Consider the following 23409-nt stretch of genomic DNA (forward strand, 5'->3'; position numbering starts at 1 on the left):
AGCCCTGTCCTCAGGCGTCCCAGACAGTTGTTCTGGGAGGAGTTTCATTCCCACCCCAGTTTTTTTGCTTCATTGTGTACCTTGGACACCCCAGGAGAAATTTTTTTCCACTGGCGTCATAGGCAAGGACTTTGGCTTCCTTCGTAGTGGGGCAGGGGTCAACGGATGTGGTTAGTAGTTCTACCTGAAAGAGTGTATCCCACATGGGACTGGCCTTAGGTGGGTCCTAACATTCAGACTCCTGCCGGCTGGGGCTCGACTATGAGCAGAAACCTTGGAAGCTCGCCAAGTTCACTCTCCTTGCCTAACTCCCAGAGAGAATCTGGAGGTGTTTCCTGAAACCAAACTAGACCTCTGTGGCCCCAAAGCAGGGGGGTCTTTGCTGTCTTCTTCCTATATGGGGGTAGAGGGTGGGTACGCCAGAGGATGCCGTGTAGGAAAGCAAACCTATTGCTGGTACAAGGGCAGCCATCTCGTTCACTTAGGGCCGGTTTAGAGCGGTTGCTACCTGCTTGGGGGCCCCACCCTGGTATTTGCCTCTCCCCACCTTTTCCCCTGAAGCTAAAAGCTTGAGAGCTGGGAGAAGGTGGGCCTGGGAAGGCTCTGCAAATTGTAGCTGGGAGCCTTCGGGCAAAACCTGAGCGAAAGGGAGAGGCGGCTGGCCTAAAATTTAGGTGGGCGGGAAGAGCCTGCGATGGAGCTCTGACAGCTGCACAGGCGAGAGACCCTGGAGTCCTCACCCCGGGGTCGGGGGCCTAACCTGCTGAGCTGGGCCGCCCCCTCTCCACACCCACTCCCAGCACCTGGCCCGACCTATCGGCTGGCGGCTACGCCTCCTTTGCCCTACAGTCTCGCTGCCCGTCGCACCCTGCGTGAGCCCAGTACTCGGCCGCCAGCAGGAGCTGCCAGGCTGTGGAGGGCGCCCCGGAAGCTATGGGTAAGTGCAGGGGGTTTGAGGTGGCTTCCCTGGGCAACCGTGGACACGGTAACAGCCCACACCACCCCCAACTCCCGCTGCCCTCTACGGTGCCTGGGGACACGCCCGCCCTGGCCAGGTTGCTACACCTGGGCCTTTCTGAGCCGCGCACCGGCCCTGTCCTCCGCCCGCAGAGGTCCTGGTCCTGGCCGGATACCGCGCGCAGAAGGAGGACGAGCTGAGTCTGGCGCCCGAAGACTTGGTCTGGCAGGTGGGCTGGGGGCCCGCGCGGGGCTGGCTTCACCGAGGGCTGGGGTGCCTCCAGGGCCTTTTCCCCGAGCGCCCGGTGCAGGTGAGGCCGAGCCAGGGGCGGGCTGGGGGTCTCAGCGTGCGCCCCCCACCGAGAGCTGAGAGCGCCCTCCCGGTGCTTCATTCCCAGGAGATCCCAAAGACCCTGCGGGGCTCCGGAGAGGCGCGGAGACCGCGCTGCGCGCGCCGCCGAAGTAAGCTCAAGGGTCGGAGCCAGGGCCGGTGGGCGGGCGCGCGGAACCCTTGCGACCCTGGCGCCTCCACCTCTTGGCGACGGGGGCGTACCTGGGCGGGGCCTCGGGGCCGCTCTGCGGTCTGTGATTGGTTCTCGAGTACAATGCTCCTCCCTGGGGCGGGGCTGGAGGTAGCAAAGCCTGCTCGCGCGACCCCAGAGCTTCCCCCAACTCCGCGTACTGGGGCATCCGGCTCGAGTTCCCCCGCTATTGTCTGGTGCTAGGTCATCCTGCCAAATTGCCGGGCCCCCAAAGATGGTGCAAAGTGAACTTCAACTACAGCCCAGAGCAGGCGGACGAGCTGAAGCTGCAAGCTGGGGAGATCGTAGAAATGATAAAGGAGGTGAGGGGTGAGGTGATGGGACTATTTGAGGGAAGATGATGAACCACGTCTCCCGAGTGAGCGGGGTGGAAGGTGAGGGTGTGTACGGTGGGAATGGTGATGGCGCAGACATGGAGAAGCCGGAGAGCAAGGGAGGAGGGAGCCCTTGGGCAGAACCAAGGGGGGAAGATTATTCTAGAGACCCTTAGGGCAGAACCAGATGCCCCTGCGTCCTGCCCCCTCCCCAGATTGAGGACGGCTGGTGGCTGGGGAAGAAGAACGGGCAGCTGGGAGCCTTCCCATCCAACTTTGTGGAATTGCTGGACACTGGGCCCCCAAGTGAGACCTCGACCCTGTGACCCTGTGACTCCTGGGACCAGACTGCACTCTCCAATGACCTTCCAGTGGCATGAGCCACATATCCTGACCTTGTAACCCCTTTGACCCTCTCCCATGACCTAACCTGTGAATTAGCACCCTCCCTAACCTCACTGTCCCCCACCAGGCCTTGATAACCCAGACATGCCTTCAGTCAGCCCTGATCCCCAGCGGCCTCCCAAGGTAAGTTGGCTCAAAGTGGGCATAGAGGTGGTGAGTTCCTCTTGGGGTGGTTGAAGACTCATCTGGTTCCTCCTTGCCCCTTCCCCCACTAGCTGAGCAGCCTGACATATGACTGCCCTCCAGACTACCTGCAGACAGGTGAGCACCCAGCCAAAGGATCCCCCACCCCTCAGCTACTCCCAAGGTTGGGACTTGGGGGGGCCAGCTAGGCTGATGGAGGCAGGGGCTGCTGACAGATGCAGGAAGCTTGGCTACAGAGGACAGTGGACTGACCTCTTCCCAGTCTCCCACCCTGAGGCCTACAGAGTCCTGTTTGACTACCAGCCTGAGGCCCCAGATGAGTTGGCTCTGCGGAGGGGCGACGTGGTGAAAGTACTAAGCAAGGTGTGAGAAGAACAGGGCAGGGAGGGCCCAGGGAAGGGGGTGTTGGGATGGATGGACCTGCACATGTACCCCCGAGTCTAAAATAAATGTTGAAATTATATCTATAAGGAGTGGGATGCCAGAAAGGACCTTGGGGGACCTGGCTTACCTCTCTACCGGCATGTTTCTTTCCCAGACCACAGGGGATAAGGGCTGGTGGGAAGGAGAATGTCAAGGACGAAGAGGAGTTTTTCCAGACAACTTCGTACTCCCATCACCCCCAGTAAGTACAGAGCCAAGTACAGGTGGCAGGGTCAAGAGCAAGACTCCGTCTCAAAAAAAAAAAAAAAAAAAAAGGAAAAGAAAAAAAGAATAAAGCTTGGGAATGGGACCCAAACCTAAACACGAAATTCATTTATGTTTCATATACACCTTAAACCATAGCCTGAGGGTAATTTTATATAGTATTTTTAATAATTTTGTGCATGAAACAAAGTTTTGACTGAGACCTGACAGGTAAGTTAGGTTGGGTGTGGAATTTTCCACTTGAGGCATAATGTTGGCACTCACAAACTTTCAGAGTTTGGAGCATTTTGGATTTTTGGGGTTTTTTTGAGACGGAGTCTCGCTCTATCACCCAGGCTGGAGTGCAATGGCAGGATCGCTGGTCACTGCAACCTCCGCCTCCCAGGTTCAAGCAACTCCTGCCTCAGCCTCCCGAGTACTTGGGTTACAGGTGCATGCCACCATGTCTGGCTAATTTTTGTATTTTTAGTAGAGACGGGATTTTTGTCATGTTGGCCAGGCTGCTCTCAAACTCCTGACCTCAAGTGATCCACTCTCCTCGGCCTCCCAAAGTGCTGGGATTATAGGTGTGAGCCACCACACCCAGCCTGCATTTTGGATTTCTGATTTTTAGATTAGGGATGCTCAACCTTTGCTTCTTTTCTGCATAGATCAAGAAGCTAGTCCCACGGAAAATGGTATCTCAGGAATCAGGTGCGTGTCCGGGGATCCCGGGATTGGGGAGTGTTCTCTGGGAGACCCACCAGTCCAGTTGCCCCTAAACACCCACAGCACCCCAGTGGTCCAGTACTCCCCCATAGAGTCCCCTCACCTGTGGGTCAAGAGCTGGGTAGGAATGTATGTGAATCAATGTGTGGGTCAATTTGTGTGTGTGTTAATATGTCAATGTTTCTCTGTGTGTCTTGAGAATGTGGTTATTGATGGGTATAGATTTGTTTCATTTTGAAGGAAACATATAAATCTTTGCACACAAATGAGACTGTATGTTCACATGTCTTATGTGTCAGTGAATAGCTCTGTGTATCAGTGGGGATGCCTTTTAATTTATCATTTAATGTAATATTTGACATGTCAAAAATATATATAACACATATGTTATATAATTTAACGCCCCTGGGCTGGGCACAGTGGCTCACACCTGTAATCCTAGCACTTTGGGAGGCCAAGGCAGGTGGATCACCTGAGGTCAGGAGTTCAAGACCAGCCTGGCCAACATGGCGAAACCCCATCTCTACTAAAAATACAAACGTTAGCCAGATGTGGTGGCACATGCCTGTAATCCCAGCAACTCAGGAGGCTGAAGCAGGAGAATCACTTGAACCAGGAAGGGGGAGGTTGCAGTGAGCTGAGATTACACCACTGTACTCCAGCCTAGGTGACAGAGCGACACTCTGTCTCAAAAAAAAAAAAAAAAAAAATTTAACACCCATGAGCACCCATAGTATGTCACGCAAACCTAAGGACTAGAACATTGCCTACACTTTGTGTCTTTCTCCTCTTTCCCATTCTGCCACTTCCCTCACCCCAGAGGTAATCACTGTCTTAAATTTTATGGTTATGATTCCCCTGAGTTTTTAAGTTTTTTTTTTTTTGAGACGGAGTTTCACTGTTGCTAACCAGACTGGAGTACAATGGCACAATCTCTGCTCACCGCGTCCTCGGCCTCCTGGGTTCAAGCAATTCTCCTGCCTCAGCCTCCCGAGTAGCTGGGATTACAGGCGAGCACTACCATGCCCAGCTAATTTTTGTATTTTTAGTAGAGATGGGGTTTCACCTTGTTGACCAGGATGGTCTCGATCTCTTGACCTCAGGTGATCCACCCGCCTCGGCCTCCCAAAGTGCTGGGATTATAGGCATAAGCCACTGTGCCCAGCCAAGTTTTTAAGTTTTCTTACAAAAGTATGTGTCTAGAAAAAAAAAAAAGAAAAAAAAGTATGTGTCTAAACACTATATCACTAAATTCGTTGTTTTGAGCTTCATAAAAATGATAGCATGTTTATAGTCTTCTGAGACTTGCTGGGGTTTTTTTTTGCTTTTGAGATGGAGTCTTACTCTGTCACCCAGGCTGGAGTGCAGTGGTGTCATCTCAGCTCACTGCAACCTCCACCTCGCAGGTTCAGGCAATGCTCCCTCAGCCTCCTCCTACAGGTGCCTGCTGCTACACCCGGCTAATTTTTTGTATTTTAGTAGAGATGGAGTTTCACCGTGTTGCCCAGGCTGGTCTCAAACTCCTGAGCTCAGGCAATCTGCCCGCCTTGGCCTCCCAAAGTGCTAGGATTACAGGAGTGACCCACCATGCCAGGTTGAGACTTGCTGTTTTTAATCACCATTATGTTTCTAAGATTCTTCCATGTTATGTGTAGATGTGGTACATTTATTTTTTTCTGCTGTATAATATCCCTTTAGGGAATTTGCAATTTATGTTTCTGGTTTCCTCCTGATGTTGGACATTTTTGCATTTTTGTTGGATATTTTGTGGCTTCTAGGTTTTTTAGTTTTTGTTTTGAGACAGTCGCACTCTGTCACCCAGGCTGGAGTACAGTGGTGAGATCACAGCTTGTTGCAACCTCTGCCTCCTGGGTTCAAGCGATTCTCCTGTTTCAGCCTCCTGAGTAGCTGAGATTACAGGATGCACCATCATGCACAACTAATTTTATATTTTTAGTAGAGACAGGGTTTCACCGTGTCAGCCAGTCTGGTCTCGAACTCCTGACCTCAGGTGATCTGCCCACCTCAGCCTCCCAAAGTACTGGAATTACAGGTGTGAGCCACCGTGCCCAGCCTCTAGTTTTTTATTATTGCACATAGTGCTGCTGTGAATATTCCTAAGTCTGTCTCCTGGAATACAGAAACAACAGCTGCTCTAGGGAATCATCCTCGGAGTAGCATTGCTGGATTAGATTGCGTGTGAATGTTCAACTTTTCTGAGATAAAGTCAAATTGATTTTCAAAGTGATTGTACACTTTAACACTCTGCCATCAGTGTGTTAAGTAAGAGCCTATTGACTGAGATGTCTTTAACACTTGATGTTATCAGATTTTGCTATTTTTGTGAATCTAGTAGGTAAAAAGTAGTATCTCATTTGTGGACTTAATATGCATTTCCCAGGTTACTAATAATTTGTAGGAGTTCTTTATATATTCTGAATACCAATCCTTTTGGGTATACATGTTGACAGTATTTATTTTATCTCTGAGTGGTCTCCATTATTTTCTTATTTTTTTGAGGTGGAGTCTCTGGCCAGGCTGGAATGCAGTGGCGCAATTTCGGCCCACTGCAACCTCTGCCTCCTGGGTTTAAACGATTTTCCTGCCTCAGCCTCCTGAGTACCTGGGACTACAGGCGCCTGCCACCACACCCAGCTAATTTTTGTATTTTCACCATGTTGGCCAGGATGGTCTCAATCACCTGACCTCGTGACCCACCCGCCTCAGCCTCCCAAAGTGCTGGAATTACAGGCATGAGCCACTGTCCCTGGCTGATTATTATTTTTTTTTAAGAGACAGTCTTACCATCTTGCCCAGGCTGGTGTGTAGTGGCTATTCACAGGTGCAATCATAGTGCACTGCAACCTTGAACAGCAGTTCCAGGCCCCGGCAGTCCTTTTGCCTCAGCCTCCTGAGTAGTTGAGACTACAAGTACGCACCACCATGCCCAGCTTTTCATAATTTTTCAAAAAGCGTTTTTTGATTAATAGAAGTTCTTAATTTTGATGGAAAAAAAATATATCAATCTTATCCTTAATGGTTAGCAGGTTTCTTTTTTAAGAAATCATTCCCTACCAGGCACACTGGCTCATGCCTTTAATCCCAGCACTTGGAAGGCTGAGGCGGGCAGATCCCTTGAGGTCAGTAGTTCGAGACCAGCCTGGACAACATGGAGAAACCCAGTCTTTACTATAAATACAAAAAAAAAAAAAAAAAAATTAGCTAGGCATTAAAATGTTGCTTTTCATATTAGTGCTTTTATCCATGTAGCAGTGATTTTAATGAGTGATACAATTATACCCTTTTCCCTATGGACAATCGATTATTCCACATTGTTTATCATTTTCTACATGTGAGTTTATACAATTTTGGGGTTTGTTTTTTAGAGACAGTCTCTCTCTGTCGCCCAGGCTGGAGTGCAGTGGCGTGATCTCAGTTCACTGCAATCTCTACCTCCTCAATTCACCTACCTCAGCCTCCAGAGTAGATGGGACTAGAAACACACACCGCCATGCCCGGCTAATTTCTTTTGTATTTTAGTAGAGACGGGGTTTTGCTGTGTTACCCAGGCTAGTCTTGAACTCCTGAGCTCAGGCAATCCACCTGCCTTGGCCTCCCAAACTGTTTGGATTACAGGCATGAGCCACTGCGCCTGGCCAGGGGTTTTTTTGAGAAAGGGTCACTGGGCCTTTGTTACCCAGGTTGGAGTGCAGTGGCCATTGTAGCTCATCGCAGCTTCAACCTCCTGGGCTCAAGTGATTCTTCTGCCTCAGCCTCTTGAGTAGCTGGGACTACAGGCAAAAGCTAGCATGTGCCGCTAATCTTTTAATTTTTTGTAGAGATGGAGTCTCACTGTGTTGCCCAGGCTGGTCTTGAACTCCTGGGCTCAAGCAGTTCTCCTGTCTTGGCCTCCCAAAGTGCTGGGATTAGAGGCATGAGCCATGGTGCCTGGCTTAGTTTTATACATAAAACTATAATTTTCATAAGGTTTATTCCTAGATATTCTTAGATATCTCAGAGTTTTGTGTCTTTAAAAAAAATAGACATTCTTCTGTTTATTGCAAGAAGTAGAAACGCACTGTTTTTTGTATAAACTCTGATTATTGGCCAGGTGCAGTGGCTCACACCTATAATCCCAGCACTTTGGAAAGCCGACGTAGGTGGATCACAAGGTCAGGAGATTGAGACCAGCCTAGCCAACATGGTGAAACCCCGTCTCTACTAAAAATACTCAAGTGAGCCAGGCGTAGTAGCGGCCATCTGTAATCCCAGCTACTCAGGAGGCTGAGGCAGAGAACTGCTTGAACCTGGGAGGCAGAGGTTGGAGTGAGCCGAGATCACGTCACTGCACTTACGGCCTGGACAACACAGCAAGACTGTCTCAAAAAAAAAAAAAAAAAAAAAAATCTGGCCAGGCGCAGTGGCCCACGCCTGTACTCCCAGCAATTTGGGAGGCCGAGGCGGGTGGATCACAAGGTTAAGAGATCAAGACCATCCTGGCCAACATGGTGAAACCCCGTCTCTACTAAAAATACAAAAAATTAGCTGGACGTGGTAGCACATGCCTGTAATCCCAGCTACTTGGGAGGTATGAGGCAGGAGAATCACTTGAACCCAGGAGGTAGAGGTTGCGGTGAGCCGAGAATGCGCCTTTGCACTCCAGCCTGGGCAACAAGGGCAAAACAAACTCTGATTATTTTTAGTAATTTATTTGTAGATTCTTTTTTTTTTCTTTGAAAAGGAGTTTCCTTCTTCATTGCCCAGGCTGGAGTGCAATGGTTCAATCTTGGCTGTCTGCAGCCTCTGCCTCCCAGGTTCAAGTGATTCTCCTGTTTCAGCCTCCCAAGTAGGTGGGATTACAGGCATGTGCCACCACACCCTGCTAATTTTGTATTTTTTAGTAGAGACAGGGTTTCTCCATGTTGGTCAGGCTAGTCTCCTCCAACTCCTGACCCAACCTCAGGTGATCTACCCACCTTGGCCTCCCAAAGTGCGGGGATTACAGGCGTGAGCCACAGTGCCTAGCCTTCATTTGTAGATTCTTATAAGTTTTCTATGAAGACAGACATGTCATTTGTGAATAATAATTTTGTTTCATTCTCTTGACTCCCGCCTTTTAATTTCATTTTATTAATGTATTGTAATAATTGGGATCTCATACAATAGAAGAATTGAAGAGAAGTAGTGAGGGTGAACATCGTTGTCATGTTCCAGATTTTGAATCTAGTTTCCCCTTTTTTTCTTTTGAGACAGAGTCTCATTCTGTCACCTAGGCTGGAATGCAGTGGCACAGTCTTGGCTCACTGCAACCTCTGCCTACAAGCAATTATCCTGCCTCAGCCTCCAGAGTAGCTGGGACTACAGGTGTACACCACCACATCTGGCTAAATTTTTTTTGTATTTTTAGTAGAGACGGGTTTCACCATGTTGGCCAGGCTGGTCTCAAACTTCTGGCCTCAAGTGATTTTCCTGCCTCTGCCTCCCAAAGTGCTGGGATTACGGCTGTGAGTCACTGTGCCTGGCCTAGTTTCCCCTTTTATTTCAGAGTCTCGCTCTGTCGCCAGGCTGGAGTGCAGTGGTGTGATCTTGGCTCACTGCAACCTCTGCCTCCCAAGTTCAGGCCATTCTCCTGCCTCAGCCTCCCGAGTAGCTGGGACTACAGGTGCCTGCCATCACGACCAGCTAATTGTTGTATTTTCAGTAGAGACAGGGTTTCATCATGTTGGCCAGGATGGTCTCAATCTCCTGACCTTGTGATCTGCCCACCTTGGCCTCCTAAAGTCCTGGGATTACAGGCGTGAGTCACTGCGCCTGGCCCAGTTTTCCCTTTTACCAACGATGTTCGCCTAGGCAGTTTGTAGGTATCTTTTTGTCAGGCCGAGTAAGGTTCTGTTTCTGTTTTACTTAGAATTTTTACAATAAATGAGTGTAGAATTTTCTCAATTTATCTGAATGTTTTGAAATGATCATATAGGTTATTACATTTTTGTACTTATTGTTTTTGAAACAGAGTCTTACTCCATCACTCATGCTGGAGTGCAATGGTATGATCATCACCCACTGTAACCTCAAAGTCCTGGCTCAAGTGATCCTCCTCACTCAGCCTCCCAAGTAGCTGGGACTACAGGCATGTGCCACCATGCCCAGCTAATATATTAATTTTTTTGTAGAGGCAGGGCCTTTATGCCTAGGCTCCTCTCAAACTCCTGGCCCTCAGCCATCCTCCCACTTCAGCCTCCCAAGTGCTGGGATTACAGGGGTGAGCTGCTGTGCTCGGCCCTTACCTTTAATCTGTCAATGTGATGAATGACATTTGCAGAAATTTCAAACCACTTGTGCCTTCCTGGGATAAGTCCGACTTAATCATGGTTTATTATCTTTTTATATTGTTGTAATATTATTCTAGTTTTTCTTAAGATTTAAACAACTTCTTGACTTTAATAGTTAAAGAAACATCTGGGCAAAATTCTTGAATCAGTTGTGGAGTTACATGTTTTAAATTATCTACTTTATCTAAATTTTCTAATTATTTGCATAAAGTTTTTCATAGTATACTCTTTTCTTTTGGAGAGATAGGGTCTTGTTCTGTTGCCCAAGCTAGACTGTGGTAGCACAATCAGAGCTCACTGTAGCCTCAAACCCTGGGCTCAAGTGATCCTCCCACCTCAACCTCCCGAGTAGCTAGGACTATGGGTGTGTACCACCATACCTGGCTAGTTTTTAAATTTATTGTAGAGAAAAGGTCTTGCTATGTTGCCCAGGCTGATTTTGAACTCCTGTGCTCAAGTGATCCTCCTCCCTTGGCCTCCCAAAATACTATGATTACAGATGTGAGCCCCTTCACTCAGTTCTTTTTGTTATTTTTTTAATGAAACAGTCCTAGTGGGTATGAAGGGGTATCTCATTGTGGTTTTGATTTGCATTTCTCTGATGGCTAATGAAGCTGAGCATATTTTCATGTACTTATTTCTTTTCTTTTCCCTTTTCTTTTTTGAGATGGAGTTTCTCTCTTGTTCCCCAGGCTGGAGTGCAATGGTGCGATCTTGGCTCACCGCAACCTCCGCCTCCTGGGTTCACGCAATTCTCCTGCCTCAGCCTCCTGAGTAGCTGGGATTACAGGCACGCGCCACAATGCCCAGCTAATTTTTTGTATTTTTAGTAGAGACGGGGTTTCACCATGTTGACCAGGATGGTCTCGATCTCTTGATCTCGTGATTCGGCCTCCCAAAGTGCTGGGATTACAGGCTTGAGCCACCGTGCCCGGCCTCTTTTCTTTTCTTTCTTTTTTTTTTTTTATTGGTCTTTTGCCAGTATCATGTGCCTATTTCTTTTTTTCTTTTCTTTTCTTTTTTTTTTTTTTGAGATGAGTTTTGCTCTTGTTACCCAGGCTGGAGTGCAATGGCGTGATCTCAGCTCACCGCAACTTCTGCTTCCTGGGTTCAGGGAACTCTCCTGCCTTAGTCTCCTGAGTAGCTGGGATTACAGGCATGTGCCACCATGCCCAGCTAATTTTTTGTATTTTTAGTAGAGATGAGGTTCCACCATGTTGGCCTGGCTGGTCTCGAACTCCTGACCTCAGGTGATCCACTTGTCTCAGCCTCCCAAAGTGGTGGGATTACAGGCATCAGCCACAACACCTGGCCGAGAATTTGCTTTTACTTCTGCCTGTAGCCAGAGAACACGACCCACTAGAGGCTGCTTCAGCCCTCCTGAAGAAATGTGGCACTGCTGTGTGGTACTGAGCTTTGGGCCTGTGGTGAGCTGAGGGAGCAGAGCCCAGGGCCCAGACTTCACATCACAGGCCCCAGGCATAGCAGCTACATAGCAGAGCTGCCCTCCCTTTGCCTTTCTGGCTTCAGCTCTTTCTCTCTCTCTCTCTCTCTTTTTTTTTTTTTGAGACAGAGTTTCACTCTTGTTGCCCAGGCTGGAGTGCAATGGTGTGATTCGGCTCACTGCAACTTCTGTCTCTCAGGTTCAACCGATTCTCCTGCCTCAGCCCCTCCAGTAGCTGCAACTACAAGCGTGCACCACCACACCCAGCTAATTTTTGTACTTTTAGTAGAGACAGAGTTTCACTATGTTGCCCATGCTGGTCTGGAACTCCTGACCTCAGGTGATCCGCTCACCTCAGCCTCCCAAAGTGCTGGGATTATAGGTGTGAGCCACTGCACCCAGCCCTTCTGCCTAGTCTTGTCAGTCACTCTTAACTCTCTATCACACTATGTATTTTACTCGTTTTATTTAGTCTGCTTCCCCAGTAGAACATAAACTCAGTCTGGCTGCTGTGGAAAGAACACACGCTGGGTGGGGTGGGTACAGCCAAAACCCAGGTGAAGGTACAGGTGACCTGGTCTAGAGCACTTAGTGGTGGAGATGGTGACAAGTGACTGGGTTCGGGAAATACTTGGGCAGTAGCATGGACAGGAGGTGCTGATGGTTTGGATGTGCCTCATAAGGAAATAAAGGGAGTCATTTGTCGTTCAAGCAAGTGGGTAAATGGGCCAGATGGGGACCATGGGGAAAGGGGTGGATTCAAGGGGCCATTCGGGTTGGGAAGCAAGAGATTGGTTTGGGATGTTAAGCGTGTGATGCCCACCAGCGCTCCAACTGTAAATATTGAGAGGGAGGTTGGACATGAGTCTGGAGCTCAGGGAAGAATGAGCTAGAGATGAAAATTTGGGAGTCACTGACTTGATGATAATTAAACTCATAAGACTAGGTGAGCTCTCTCAGGGAGTAAATGAGAGAGAAGATAAAGAATCCTGAGGGTGGGCCGGGCGCCGGGGCTCACGTCTGTAATCCTAGCACTTTGGGAGGCCGAAGCAGGCTGATCACTTGAGGTCAGGAGTTCAAGACCAGCCTGTCCAACATAGTGAAACCCCTTCTCTACTAAAAATACAAAAATCAGCCGGGCGCGGTGGCAATGTGCCTATAATCCCAGATACTAGGGAGGCTGAGGCAGGAGAATCCCTTGAACGTGGGAGGCGGAGGTTGTAGTGAGCCAAGATCATGCCTTTGCACTCCAGGGGTGACAGAGTGAGACTCAGTCTCAAAAAAAAAAAAAAAAAAAAAAGAATTCTGAGGGTGGACTGAAAGGGGGAAGGTTGTTGCCACAATCCAGGAATGAGATGAAGTCTGAACCAGGGAAGAGCCATGGGTGCTCGGAGGGACAGGTTTTAGAAAAGTATAGATTAAAAACCTGCCAGGACATGAGCCATCTCCCCTGCAGAGCCTTCTCTGACAACCATCTGCTGGGTGTCCCCCTGAGGTACTCCCACAGTTCCCCATGCATGAGTGTGGTCAGTGTCCCAGGAGACAGAGTCAACCGAGAGTCATCTCCTGCCCCTAGTCCCCTGCACACAGCACAAGACAGGGTCAGTGACTGTTAGATGGATGAACGCTCCATGCCTCTCTCTTCCCAGCTCCTATTAAGGAACCAAAAAAGTTGATGTCCAAAGCATCCCTCCCTACAGTCAAGAAGTTAGCAGCAGCCCCCACTGGGCCCAGCAAAGCCAAGTAAGGAACAGGATGGGGTTGGGGGAAGGAGGGTAGAAGGAAATGCCCCTCCCTGTGCCCCACACCCAGGGCCTGATGAAGATGTGTTCCAGGACGTCTCGGACACCCAGCAGGGACAGTCAGAAGCCCACCTCCCGAGACTCAGGTAGGGGCTGCCTTCCTCCAGTGTGGGGAGGCCTGGAGGACAGGAGTGGGGTGGCTGTGCTGAGGGACAGAGGTGGGAAGAAATGGGGGTTCAGAGTAGGCTTGGGTCCCTGAAGTTCTGCTCTCTTAGGCCCCAGTGGCGGCTTCCAAAGTAGAGCTTCGTGCCACACTGGCCGAAAGCGATCCAAAACCCAGACTCCCCAGCAACGCTCTGTGTCCAGCCAGGTAAGGGTCAGGAGGCATGGGAGAGTGGGGGTGCTGGGCAGAGGCTGGGCACACACTTGTGTGCATGGGTGAAGCATCCCGGGCCACGGGGAACCAGACTCAACCTCAGCTGAGACTTCACCTCCCATCACAACAGGAGGAAGAGCAGAGCAGCCCAGCAAAGGCCCCCTCTGTGAAGAGAACCCCCATGCTGGACAAGACCACCACCCCAGAGAGGCCCCCAGCTGTGGAAAAGGCCCCCAGCTCCAAGAAGATCCCAGCTCCTGACAGCGTCCCCTCCCCAGAGAAGACCCTCCCAGGGAACTCCACCTTGGGAAAGATGCCGGCTCCTGACAAAGTCCCCACCTCAGAGAAGATGGTGACTCTGGAGGAAAAGACCTCTGTCCCGGAGAACTCCATCCCAGAGAAGACCCCAACTACAGACAAATCCTCCATTCCAGAAAGGCTCTTTTCCATGGAAGAGGCTCCTGCCCCAGAAGTCCCACCTATGAATAAAGTCCTTGATCCAAAGATGGCCCCTCTGGGCAATGAGGCCCCCACCCTAGAAAAGGTCTTGACCCCAGAGCTTTCTGAAGAGGTGTCCACCAGCAGTGACACTCAGTGCTATCACTGCTCTCCAGAGGAAGGCCTGCAGAAGGTCAAGTCCTTTGTAGCCAGAGAGGCTCAAGCCCAGGAGAGGGTCCACAGGCCAGCAGCACCCTCACTCCAGCCTCCTTCCTCCAAGAGGTGCCTGGGCGGGATGAAATGCCCCCTAGTTAGAGGGGACAGCTCCCGACCCCAGGCTGAGTTGAAGTCTGGGCCAGCATCCCGGCCTGCCCTAGAGAAGCCCCCCACCCAGGAAGAGGCTACCCCTCTTCTAGAGGGGGCACCTTCCAAAGACCAGAGGACTCCTGAAGAGGAGGTGCCCCCCAATGAGGAGAGGCCTCTGAGAGAGGAGGTGCTCCCCAAAGAGGGAGTGGCTTCCAAAGAGGAGGTGCCCCCAAAAGAGGAATTACCCCCAAAAGAGGTGCTCCCCAAAGAGGAAGTGGCTCCAAAAGAGGAGGTGCCCCCTAATGAAGGAGTCTTTGCCCAAAAAACACGTCCTATCAAGCCCCCTCCAGACTCCCAAAAGATGCTGACACTCCCCACCCTGGTCCCACAAAACTCCTCGGAAAGCAAGAATGAGGGAGTCGATGTAACAATGCTGAAGGGCGAGGTGGAGTCTCTAAGGAGGGCGCTGGAGCTGATGAGGGTGCAGCTGGAGTGAGTGGGCAGCGGCGGGGTGTGGAAGGGAGGGTCCCCCCCAGCGCTCACCTGCCCAGCCCCTCACCTCCACCTCGGCCTGCAGGAAAAAGCTGACGGACCTCTGGGAGGAGCTGAAGAGCGAGAAGGAGAAGCGCCAGCGGCTGGAGGTGAGGCGTGTGTCCCGGCGGGAGGGGGCCGGCAGCGGTTCGCACCCTGACAGTCTCCACTCCCGACCAGGTCCAGCTGATGCAGGGGACCCAGAAGTGCCAGACCCAGCACATCACCCACGCACAGACGCAGACCTCCTGAGGACGGGCCTGGGAAGGGGCCGCGGCCCGACCTGGCTGGGGCCACCCACGTTCTTGCACACGACTTTGGGAAACACGAGAAAGTAAATTCTGCTTCGCACAGCTTGGTTTGGTCGCTGGGGGCGGGGCCTGCGAGGGGGCAGGGCCTGGGCCTCCGCATTCCGGGCGGTCTGTGCCGATCACATCTGGCCAACATGTGGCTCCCATTACCATTCCCAAGGCCTGCGCGCGGCTATTTTTATCCATCGGATGGTGAGGGGCGGAGGAGAGTGTCTCCTTCGGACGCCAGCCGCGCGCTGGAGAAATGGCGGGCAGGAGGGGCCCCGGCGGGGTCGGGCTGTGTCGCCCGGCCTGGATTCCGGAATCCAGCTGTGCGCCGGGGAGGAGCCGGGCGGGCCTTCTCGCGAGCTCAGACCCCTCCCAGTTGGCCTCCTGGTCCGCTCAGAGGGACTCCTGCCCTCTCGCTTGAACGCACCTCGGCGCAGACGTCAAGTCCACCGCCCAGCCCAAGCACGCATGGTTACACCGGGGCTAACAGCACCTTAGCCTCGAGGTCAGGGTCCCGAGGCCTGGTGTGTGTGTGTCATTGGAATGTATGAACTCAGGGCACACACTGTGGGGACGGGGCGACGTGTGCCCAGGCGCTTGCCGGTAAGGAATGCGTTTTAGTAAGGAATGCGTGTGCACTGCTCTGTGTGTGCGGCTGGGTGCAGACCTGGGGGCTTCTGTTTCTGCTGGCTGTGGAGTGAACGTGGGCAGGTGTGCTGTGTCGTCAGGTTGGGGGGGGGGTGCAGCCAGGGTAAAGGAGTCAAGCGGGGCCTCAGCCCTGGGACCCCGGCGTGGCAGGAGCCTGGGGTCCGTTGGGGTCAGGGGTAACAGAGGGAGAGACTGAGTCACTGAGAATGCAGCTTTCTTTCATTTGGTCACTTCACCTCTTCATCGTCCCCCAGAGAGGGAGTGGGGACCCTGCATCCTGCCCCCTCCCCCGCCCCCGGGGTCTTCTGGCAGGACTGGGGCAGGGAGCCTCTTAGGGGGTGGCGGTCCACGCCCAGTAGCACCGGAGAGCCATGGGGGCCAAGGCAGTCCTAAGGTCTGGGGCAGCTCTGTGCTCCTGTGCAGTCCGGCACCCCCAGCGCCTTGCAGCTGGAGCCAGGGCCCATCAGTAATAGTGCATGCGGCTCAGGGTGCCCGCGCCCGTGGCCGTGGGGCTGGGCCCCAGCGTGCCTGTGCCCAGCAGGTCCGGCTGCCCGGTGCGCCAGATCTCCCGCAGGATCCGCTCGCGCTCCTCCAGCCGCTGCGCCCGCTCCAGCTCCTCCGCCGACGTGAAGACGTTGACGCTGAGGGGCCCGTCGGGCTCCGCGGACAGCTCGGGGCCCGGCAGCGTGTCGTCCGGGCCCAGCCGCGTCACCGTGTCCTCCTCGTCCTCGTCGTCGTCCTCGGGCTCCAGGGTGCTGCCGCGGGGGTCCCGGCGCTGAGCTGGGCCCCGGGGCCGCGGGCGCGGCGCCCACGAGATGCTGATGACGAGCAGGCAGAGGGTGAGCAGCAGGCCGAAGCAGACGCCCAGCACGAAGTAGAGGCCGAAGCTCTCGGGGTTGGCTGCGAGGCACAGGGCGGGGGTCACAGAGGGGCCCGGGCGAGTGGGAGGCGTCCCACTTGGAAAAGACCCCAGGTTCTAGGTCTGGGGGCAAGGCCTGTAACCCCTACTCGAAGGGCATGAGGGAACCGCCAGCGGGCAAGGGGTCGGGAGCGGGGCGGAGAGGACGCGCGAGGCGCTGGGGAGGGAAGGGGATGGTGGGCAGGGAAGGGTCCAGGCCCCCGGTCTTCCGGCGCCCGCCCTCACCGCGGATGTGCGCGTAGGCAGCCAGGCTGTTGCTGAGCAACTCCATGTCCCTTCGCGGGGCATCCATGCTGTTCTGGGGGACAGCTCCCCTGCCAGCCTGCGAGGTCAGCAAAGTAGTCAGATCCTCCTCCCAGCCTGGAGCCGACCCCGACCCCTTCCTCGGGCAGCTCCCGGGTTCCACCCTGGAGAGAGCGCTTCCCTAACTTCGTGGCGGCCCCGGGCCCTGCCGGGGGAACCCCTCTCCCGAGCGCGGAAGCCCCTCCAGCCCGGGGAGCAGCGCCGGGGGCTGCGGGAAGCCCCGCCCCCTTGTGGGGTCCCCAGCAGAGACAGAGTTCCGCAGTCCCGGAGCGGGATGGAGGATGGGGACGCGGAGCCTCCTCCACTCCCCAGCTGGGCTCGGGGAAGGGAAGCCGTCTCCCTCCCCGCTCCGCGGGTACCCACCGGCCCCGGGCCGGGCCCACTCACCGTCAGCGCCCCGCTTCCCGGCTGCCCAACCCCGGCGCGTCCCGCGGCGGCATACACTGGCCCCCGCCCCCGCCCGCTCCGGTCCCGCCGCCCCTCCGGCCTCGCTGGGCTCCCAGGCCGCGGCAGCGCGGGCGGGACACGGGCGGAGGGACCAGCCGGCGGAAAGTTTCCTCCTAGGAAAGAGGAGGGACGGAACGGGGCGGGGCGGGCGGGGAGGCGGGGAGGAAAAGGGCCGGGAGAGGAAGGGGAGAGGAGCGGGCAGCCAGGAGGAGGGAGAGTCGGGCCGGCGGGCCGTTCGTCCCCAACAGGAAACCGCCCGGGAGGCCGCGGCTGGGACCCGCCCCCAGGCCACTAGCAACAACAGCGAGGCTGGAGTTCTGCCTGCGCGCGGGCCCGGGGGCTAAACCCTGGACAGGTTCTTTCCCTTACTCCGCCTGACAACCCTGCGACGTGGTACGATTATCCCCACTTCGCCGATAAAATAAACTAGAGTCATGGAGAGATTGAATGACTTTACCAAACTGTCGGAATTTAAACCTGCTGCTCTCTGACCCTAAAGCCTTAGCTCAAGACCACCGCTCCCCTTCCTAGGAGGCCCCATCCGGAGAAGACCGCTTCTCTTCCCCAGACCCACGCCGGCGTGGAAGGGAGGGGACTGTCCACCCCTCCTCCCAGGCCCCAGGCTTGAATGTGTCCCCTGGCCGAGCTCTGGCCTGGTCACACAGGGTTAATGATTGTTGGGCTGCGGCTTTGAGCCAGGCTCTGGCCAGCAGCCTCACAGACCCCAGCTCGGGGCCTCTGTGCCTTCGAGCTCCTGCGCTCTTGTGCACCAAGCAGCTTGTGGTGGCTTGTGGCGGATCCCACCCCATTCCATCCCCTCCCACCCCATCCTGCTCCCCACCGCCCACCCCAAGGCTAAACCTGCCTGTGCTCACACACCCATTTCCCACCTGGGCTTGTGCATGCAATGTGGTGTGTGATCAGTGTGTGTGACTGGGGGCTTCTTTCTGCCCTGTCTCCCCGGGGCCCCCATCATGGGCCTCCCCTCCCTTGCTGAAGCTAGAATGAGGGGGAGGCTGCCTTGGCGGGAGGCTTAGAGAGGAGGAGGGAAGGAAGGGGGAGAGGAAATTGCAGACATAGCTGAAGAGGCTGCCTGAGGCCTGTGGGCCAGCGACCCTCTCCCTGTCCCGGCTGCAGACCCCTACTCCCCCAGTCCCGAGACTGGGTTCAAGTAGAGGGCAGATCTAGGTGGGGGAGGACTAGAACTGACTCCCGTGGGAATGGAAGAGGGACTCCTGGGTGTATTTGTGACTGTTTGTTCTGTGAGAGTGCATGGTGGTATTTTTGCCCACATCCATATATTTACGTATTAATGTGGTGTATTAGTATTGTTGTGGGGGTCTGTGTGTCAATCTGTGCAGCTACTGGTCAACAAACACTGTGTATGTCTAGTACTTCCTAGTCTAGACCACAGCATCTGTGGATTTAAACAACTTTGGATCAAAAATATTCAAAACCAACATTACATCTGCACTGAACATATACAAGCTTTTTTATTTCCCAAACAATAGATATATTTTTTTCTTTGAGACAGGGTCTCACTCTGTTGCCCAGGCTGGAGTACCAAGGTGCTATCTCAGCTCATCACGACTTCCTGGGCTCAAGAGATCCTCCCTTTTCATTCTCCCAAGTAGCTAGGAGGGACTACAGGTCCCTCAATATACACCACCACGCCTGGCTAATTTTTGTAGAGATGGGGTTTTGCCATGTTGCCCAGACTGGTCTTGAACTCCTGGGCTCAAGTGATCCACCCATCTTAGCCTCCTAAAGTGCAGGGATTACAAGCGTGAGGCATCACACCAGCCAATAGTATATTTTCATAGCAGTTACATTGTATTAGATATTATAAGTAATCAAGAGATGATTTAAAATATACAGGAGAATGTGTGTGGGTTAAATGCAAATACTGAACCATTTTATTTTACATCAGGGACTTGAGGATCCTCAGACGGGAGGTCATGGAGCCAATCCCCTGAGGATACTGAAGGACAGCTCTAATGGGGATTTAACAAGAAACAGAACAGACGGCTGGGCGCGGTGGCTCACGCCTGTAATCCCAGCACTTTGGGAGGCCAAGGCGGGTGGATCACAAGGTTAAGAGATCGAGACCATCCTGGTCAACAAGGTGAAACCCCGTCTCTACTAAAAATACAAAAAATTAGCTGAGCATGGTGGCACATGCCTGTAATCCCAGCTACTCAGGAGGCTGAGGCAGGAGAATTGCCTGAATCCAGGAGGCGGAGGTTGCAATGAGCCGAGATCGCGCCATTGCACTCCAGCCTGGGTAACAAGAGCGAAACTCTGTCTCAAAAACAAAACAAAACAAAAAAAAAAAACGAAAAAAGAAACAGAACAGACACAAATCCTTGTCCTCTCGGAGCTGACACTAAATTGGAGAAAAAATAGAAGATAATCTCAGATGCTTCTAAGTGCTCAGGGGATGACAGGATAGGGTAATGTGATGGACAACACCTTGGGGGTGGCTCGTACAGGGACATCCTCAGTGAGGCCTGAATCAGGGGCAGCTGTGCTGGGATCTGGGGCGAATGTCTGAGCAGGATCAAGGGCAGGAATAAGAGCATGCTTGAGATACCTCCCTCCAAGGGCAGAGAGCCATGCAGATGGTGTGTGGGTGCAAGGGAGAGTGGCAGGGGCTGCCCATGCAGGGGCTCGCTGGCCTTGCAGAGGAGCTTGGTTTATGGTGGTGGTGGTGTTTTGAGACAGAGTTTTGCTCTTCTTGCCCAGGCTGGAGTGCAATGGCACGATCTCGGCTCACCACAACCTCTGCCTCCTCGGTTCAAGTGATTCTTCTGCCTCAGCCTCCTGAGTAGCTGGGATTACAGGCATGTGCCACCACACCTGGCTAATTTTGTATTTTTAATAGAGTTTCTTCATGTTGGTCAGGCTGGTCTCGAACTCCTGACCTCAGGTGATCCACCTGCCTCGGCCTCCCAAAGTGCTGGGATTACAGGTGTGAGCTACTGTGCCCAGCCAGGAGTTTGGTTTTCATGTAAGTGTGGTGGGGAGCCCCTGCAGCGTTGATCAGGGGAGTGGCATGGTCCCCTGACACACTTTGGAAAGATCCCTGTGGTGGCTCAGTGGATCTTTGGAAAGATCCCTAGGGTGGGCCACTGTGGGCAACAAGAGGAGCAGGGAGGGTGGTGAGAGCGGGGCCGGTGGAGGGGTGAGAGGGCTCAGACTTAGGTGGTGTTCTGAAGGGAGTTCCTGCCCTGGACTTGGACGTGAGGGAGAGAGTTTAGAGGAACACCGTGATACTGGGGCTGGGGCACCTGAGGAAAGTCCACATGGGGAAGCAGTTTTGGGGGGAGTCAGTTTCACTGTAGATAGATTAGATCTGAGAATGCCCATTAGATATCTGGGTGCAGGTGTTGGCAAGGCAAGTGGAGCCCCCAGGAGTCTGGCTGGAAAAGATATTTGAGAGTCCTCACCACATAAGATGGATTTACCACCCCAGGATTGGGGGAGGCTGAACACCTGGGGCAAGGGGGCAGAGAGAGAAGGGTCTGAAGCTCAAGCCCTGGACACCTCCTGGAGGTGAAGTGAGCAAGGAGAGACCAGTGAGGTGGGAGGAGAACCAGGCCAGAACAGGGACGTGATCAAGTGTGTCTGATCGGGCTGAGAGGTAAAGACAAGGCCAGAATTTGTCCACTGCTTGGGATGATTTTTGAAGACCGTCAGCAATACTGAGTTTCTGTGGGTTGTATTCCTACTTCTTCAAGGGATGTATGTCACTGACTGACTGCCCAGGTGGCTTATTTATGTGCAGGATTGCTGGGAGTGTGTGAGCATGTTCAGTGTCTGCCATCCACGGGAATATAGGGGTGTGTGTGTCTGACCACGTGTTGTGTGCCTCAGCGGCTCAGTTCATGTGGCACATCCCTGTCCTGTCTCTGTGAGGTCTACGTGCATGCTTCTCTATGTGCAGTCTAAAATTTTGGATCTTTTCTGTCAAGTTGTTTCCTGGTCTCTCTGTGCTATGCAGCTCTCTGTATCTTTGCCTGCAGGCTAAAGTGTGTTTGTGTCTGGGTTGGTATGTAACATAAGTGTTTGGAGTGGGTCAGGTGTGACTCAGCCCTAGTGAAGCAGGATGAGGGTGGAGATGGTTGCTGGTGCCTACAGGGAGAGGGACGCCCGTTAATCAGAGTGCTGTCTTCTCCAGGAGCAAGCCAGGCCCCTGTGGCCAAGCCAGGCCAGGTGAGAGAAACCGCAGCCTTGCCCTGGGGGATTTTGAGAAGCCATTCTCCTGGGGGCCCTGGGGAAGGTGCCTGAAACCTTTGGCCAATGTGACTGTCCCCACTGTCCACATGCCGTTCCCACCCCCTGCCTAGCTGCTTGACTGCCTGCTGCTCCTAGCCCACCCGCCTGTCCATAGGTCTGCACAGTCCCCTGCTTTGAATCTCTGCAGATCTGTCACCTGCTAGACGGGCTCTCATCCCAACTATCCACCTGCCCATCTCCTCCCTACCTCCTGGCTGCCTGTCTGCCCAGGACTTACCTTCTGTCTGCTCACCCGCCTGCTTGTTGACTGCTTCTCTGCCCTATCTGCCTGTGAGACTAGAGATTTGTCACCTTGGAAAGCAAGGAGAGTGCTCCTAAGAGGAAACACAGGAAGGACAGGCCTTGATGGAAGGTCAGCAGGCTGAGCGATCCAGAGCCGATGGGAGGGCGATTGGAAGCGCCAGCATCTTCAGGTCCTGGTGCAAACCCAAGCACTGCTCTGCTTCTGGCTCCAGTGGCCAAACTGAAGGCTGGCCCTGGGTTTTCTGCTGTTGACATGGGTCTCATCCTACCACGGGGATAGGTCTGGGATGGAGGGAGGACGGTGACTCACCAGGGGCCTCCCGAGTCCTTTGAGTGTCCCCACACCCCCAGCACCCAGGAAAGCTGCTGGAAAGAGGGTACTGGCAGTAATTTGCTAAACGAATAACAATAGGCCCGGTCCGGTGGCTCATGCCTGTAATCCCAGCACTTTGGGAGGCCGAGCTGGGCAGATCGCTTAAGTCCAGGAGTTTGAGACCAGCCTGGGCAACATGGCGAAACCCTGTTTCTACAGAAAACTACAAAAATTAGTCGGGCACAGTGGTGCGCACCTATGTTCCTGCTACTCAGGAGGCTAAGGTAGGAGGATCGCTTGAGCCCAGGAGATGGAAGCTACAGTGAGCCGTGATCAGTGAGCCGTGATCATGCCACTGTACTCCAGCCTGGATGACAGAGCAAGACCCTGTCTCAAAACAAAACAACAGCAACACCAAGAAAACAATAACAGGTACAATTTCCAGCACCTGGCACTCTGCCAAATGCTGTGCATGCTCCGAGCCTTCCATCTTCCTAGAGACCCTGTGCAGTTTGTAGCATGGCCCCCGTTTGCCAAGAGAGAAGTGAGGTGAAGCAGTGCCTGTGGAATCACATGTCTGCAGGTGGTGGGGCCGGGACTGGACCTCAGAGCCCACGCTCTCCACTGCTTTCCACCGGGTGATGCTAGGCCATGGTTCTCTACCCCTCAGACCCAAAGCTGCCTTTTCATGCTACTTGCTATTGCTCCCTCTATGCTCCTGAAATGAAATTTACAGCTAATATGCCAACCTTTACATCTAATTAAAAATCATACAATTATTTTTTCTTATTATATATAAGAAATAAAAGGTACGGGGTCCGCAGTGGCTTTGACCAGATGTCGTGGCGATTGCGGAGGCGAGGCCATGAGTTCAAGGCCAGCCTGAGCAACCTTAAAAAAAGCTCTCATTGATTGGCAAAAAAAACAAGAAATAAAAGGTAATGATAATGTGTTTGTGAAGTGGCCGATTGCTGGGGAGGTCACGGCTATGTGTGCAAACTGACACCAGAGTGTGGTGGTGTCAGGGTCTGAAACGAACTCTTGGTAAAGTTCT

At 53.2% G+C, this 23409-nt stretch overlaps 2 protein-coding genes across 6 annotated transcripts; one reads left to right on the top strand and one right to left on the bottom strand.

The window, feature by feature from the left end:
- Positions 1-880: 880 nt before the first annotated feature.
- On the top strand, positions 881-15237 carry SH3D21 (SH3 domain containing 21). Of its 5 annotated transcripts, none has more exons than XM_009000897.5 (16): positions 881-937; positions 1111-1187; positions 1356-1419; positions 1683-1801; positions 2029-2119; positions 2286-2341; positions 2434-2479; positions 2565-2725; positions 2901-2987; positions 3661-3703; positions 13141-13234; positions 13327-13379; positions 13509-13603; positions 13740-14845; positions 14931-14994; positions 15065-15237. In XM_009000897.5, exons 1-16 carry the CDS (start codon positions 934-936, stop codon positions 15134-15136), a joined length of 2232 nt encoding a protein of 743 aa, XP_008999145.1. In that variant the 5' UTR covers positions 881-933; the 3' UTR covers positions 15137-15237. The 5 variants fall into 5 exon arrangements, with proteins under 5 accessions (XP_008999145.1, XP_017830047.1, XP_078187367.1 ...); XM_017974558.4 differs by having other exon boundaries at positions 2625-2725; XM_078331241.1 differs by lacking the exon at positions 2029-2119.
- A 791-nt stretch (positions 15238-16028) lies between these two features.
- On the bottom strand, positions 16029-17580 carry EVA1B (eva-1 homolog B). The gene is made up of 3 exons (XM_002750617.5): positions 17441-17580; positions 16976-17072; positions 16029-16731 (listed from the first exon to the last, which is right to left on the bottom strand). The coding sequence occupies exons 2-3, from the start codon at positions 17040-17042 to the stop codon at positions 16295-16297; spliced, it is 504 nt and encodes a 167-aa protein (XP_002750663.1). The 5' UTR covers positions 17043-17072; positions 17441-17580; the 3' UTR covers positions 16029-16294.
- Positions 17581-23409: the final 5829 nt, after the last annotated feature.

This window comes from Callithrix jacchus, chromosome 7 (genome assembly GCF_049354715.1).
Source record: "Callithrix jacchus isolate 240 chromosome 7, calJac240_pri, whole genome shotgun sequence".
In the NCBI taxonomy this organism is placed as follows: domain Eukaryota; kingdom Metazoa; phylum Chordata; class Mammalia; order Primates; family Cebidae; genus Callithrix; species Callithrix jacchus.

Excerpts from the sequence above, each read along its gene's own strand:
- EVA1B (XM_002750617.5), bottom strand. The coding sequence starts at position 17,042 with ATGGATGCCCCGCGAAGGGACATGGAGTTGCTCAGCAACAGCCTGGCT. Across the intron at positions 16,732-16,975 it reads TGCCTACGCGCACATCCGCG|CCAACCCCGAGAGCTTCGGC; the intron begins GTGAGGGCGGGC and ends TGTGCCTCGCAG.
- SH3D21 (XM_009000897.5), top strand. Across the intron at positions 2,342-2,433 it reads ATCCCCAGCGGCCTCCCAAG|CTGAGCAGCCTGACATATGA; the intron begins GTAAGTTGGCTC and ends TTCCCCCACTAG. Across the intron at positions 13,380-13,508 it reads GCCCACCTCCCGAGACTCAG|GCCCCAGTGGCGGCTTCCAA; the intron begins GTAGGGGCTGCC and ends CTGCTCTCTTAG.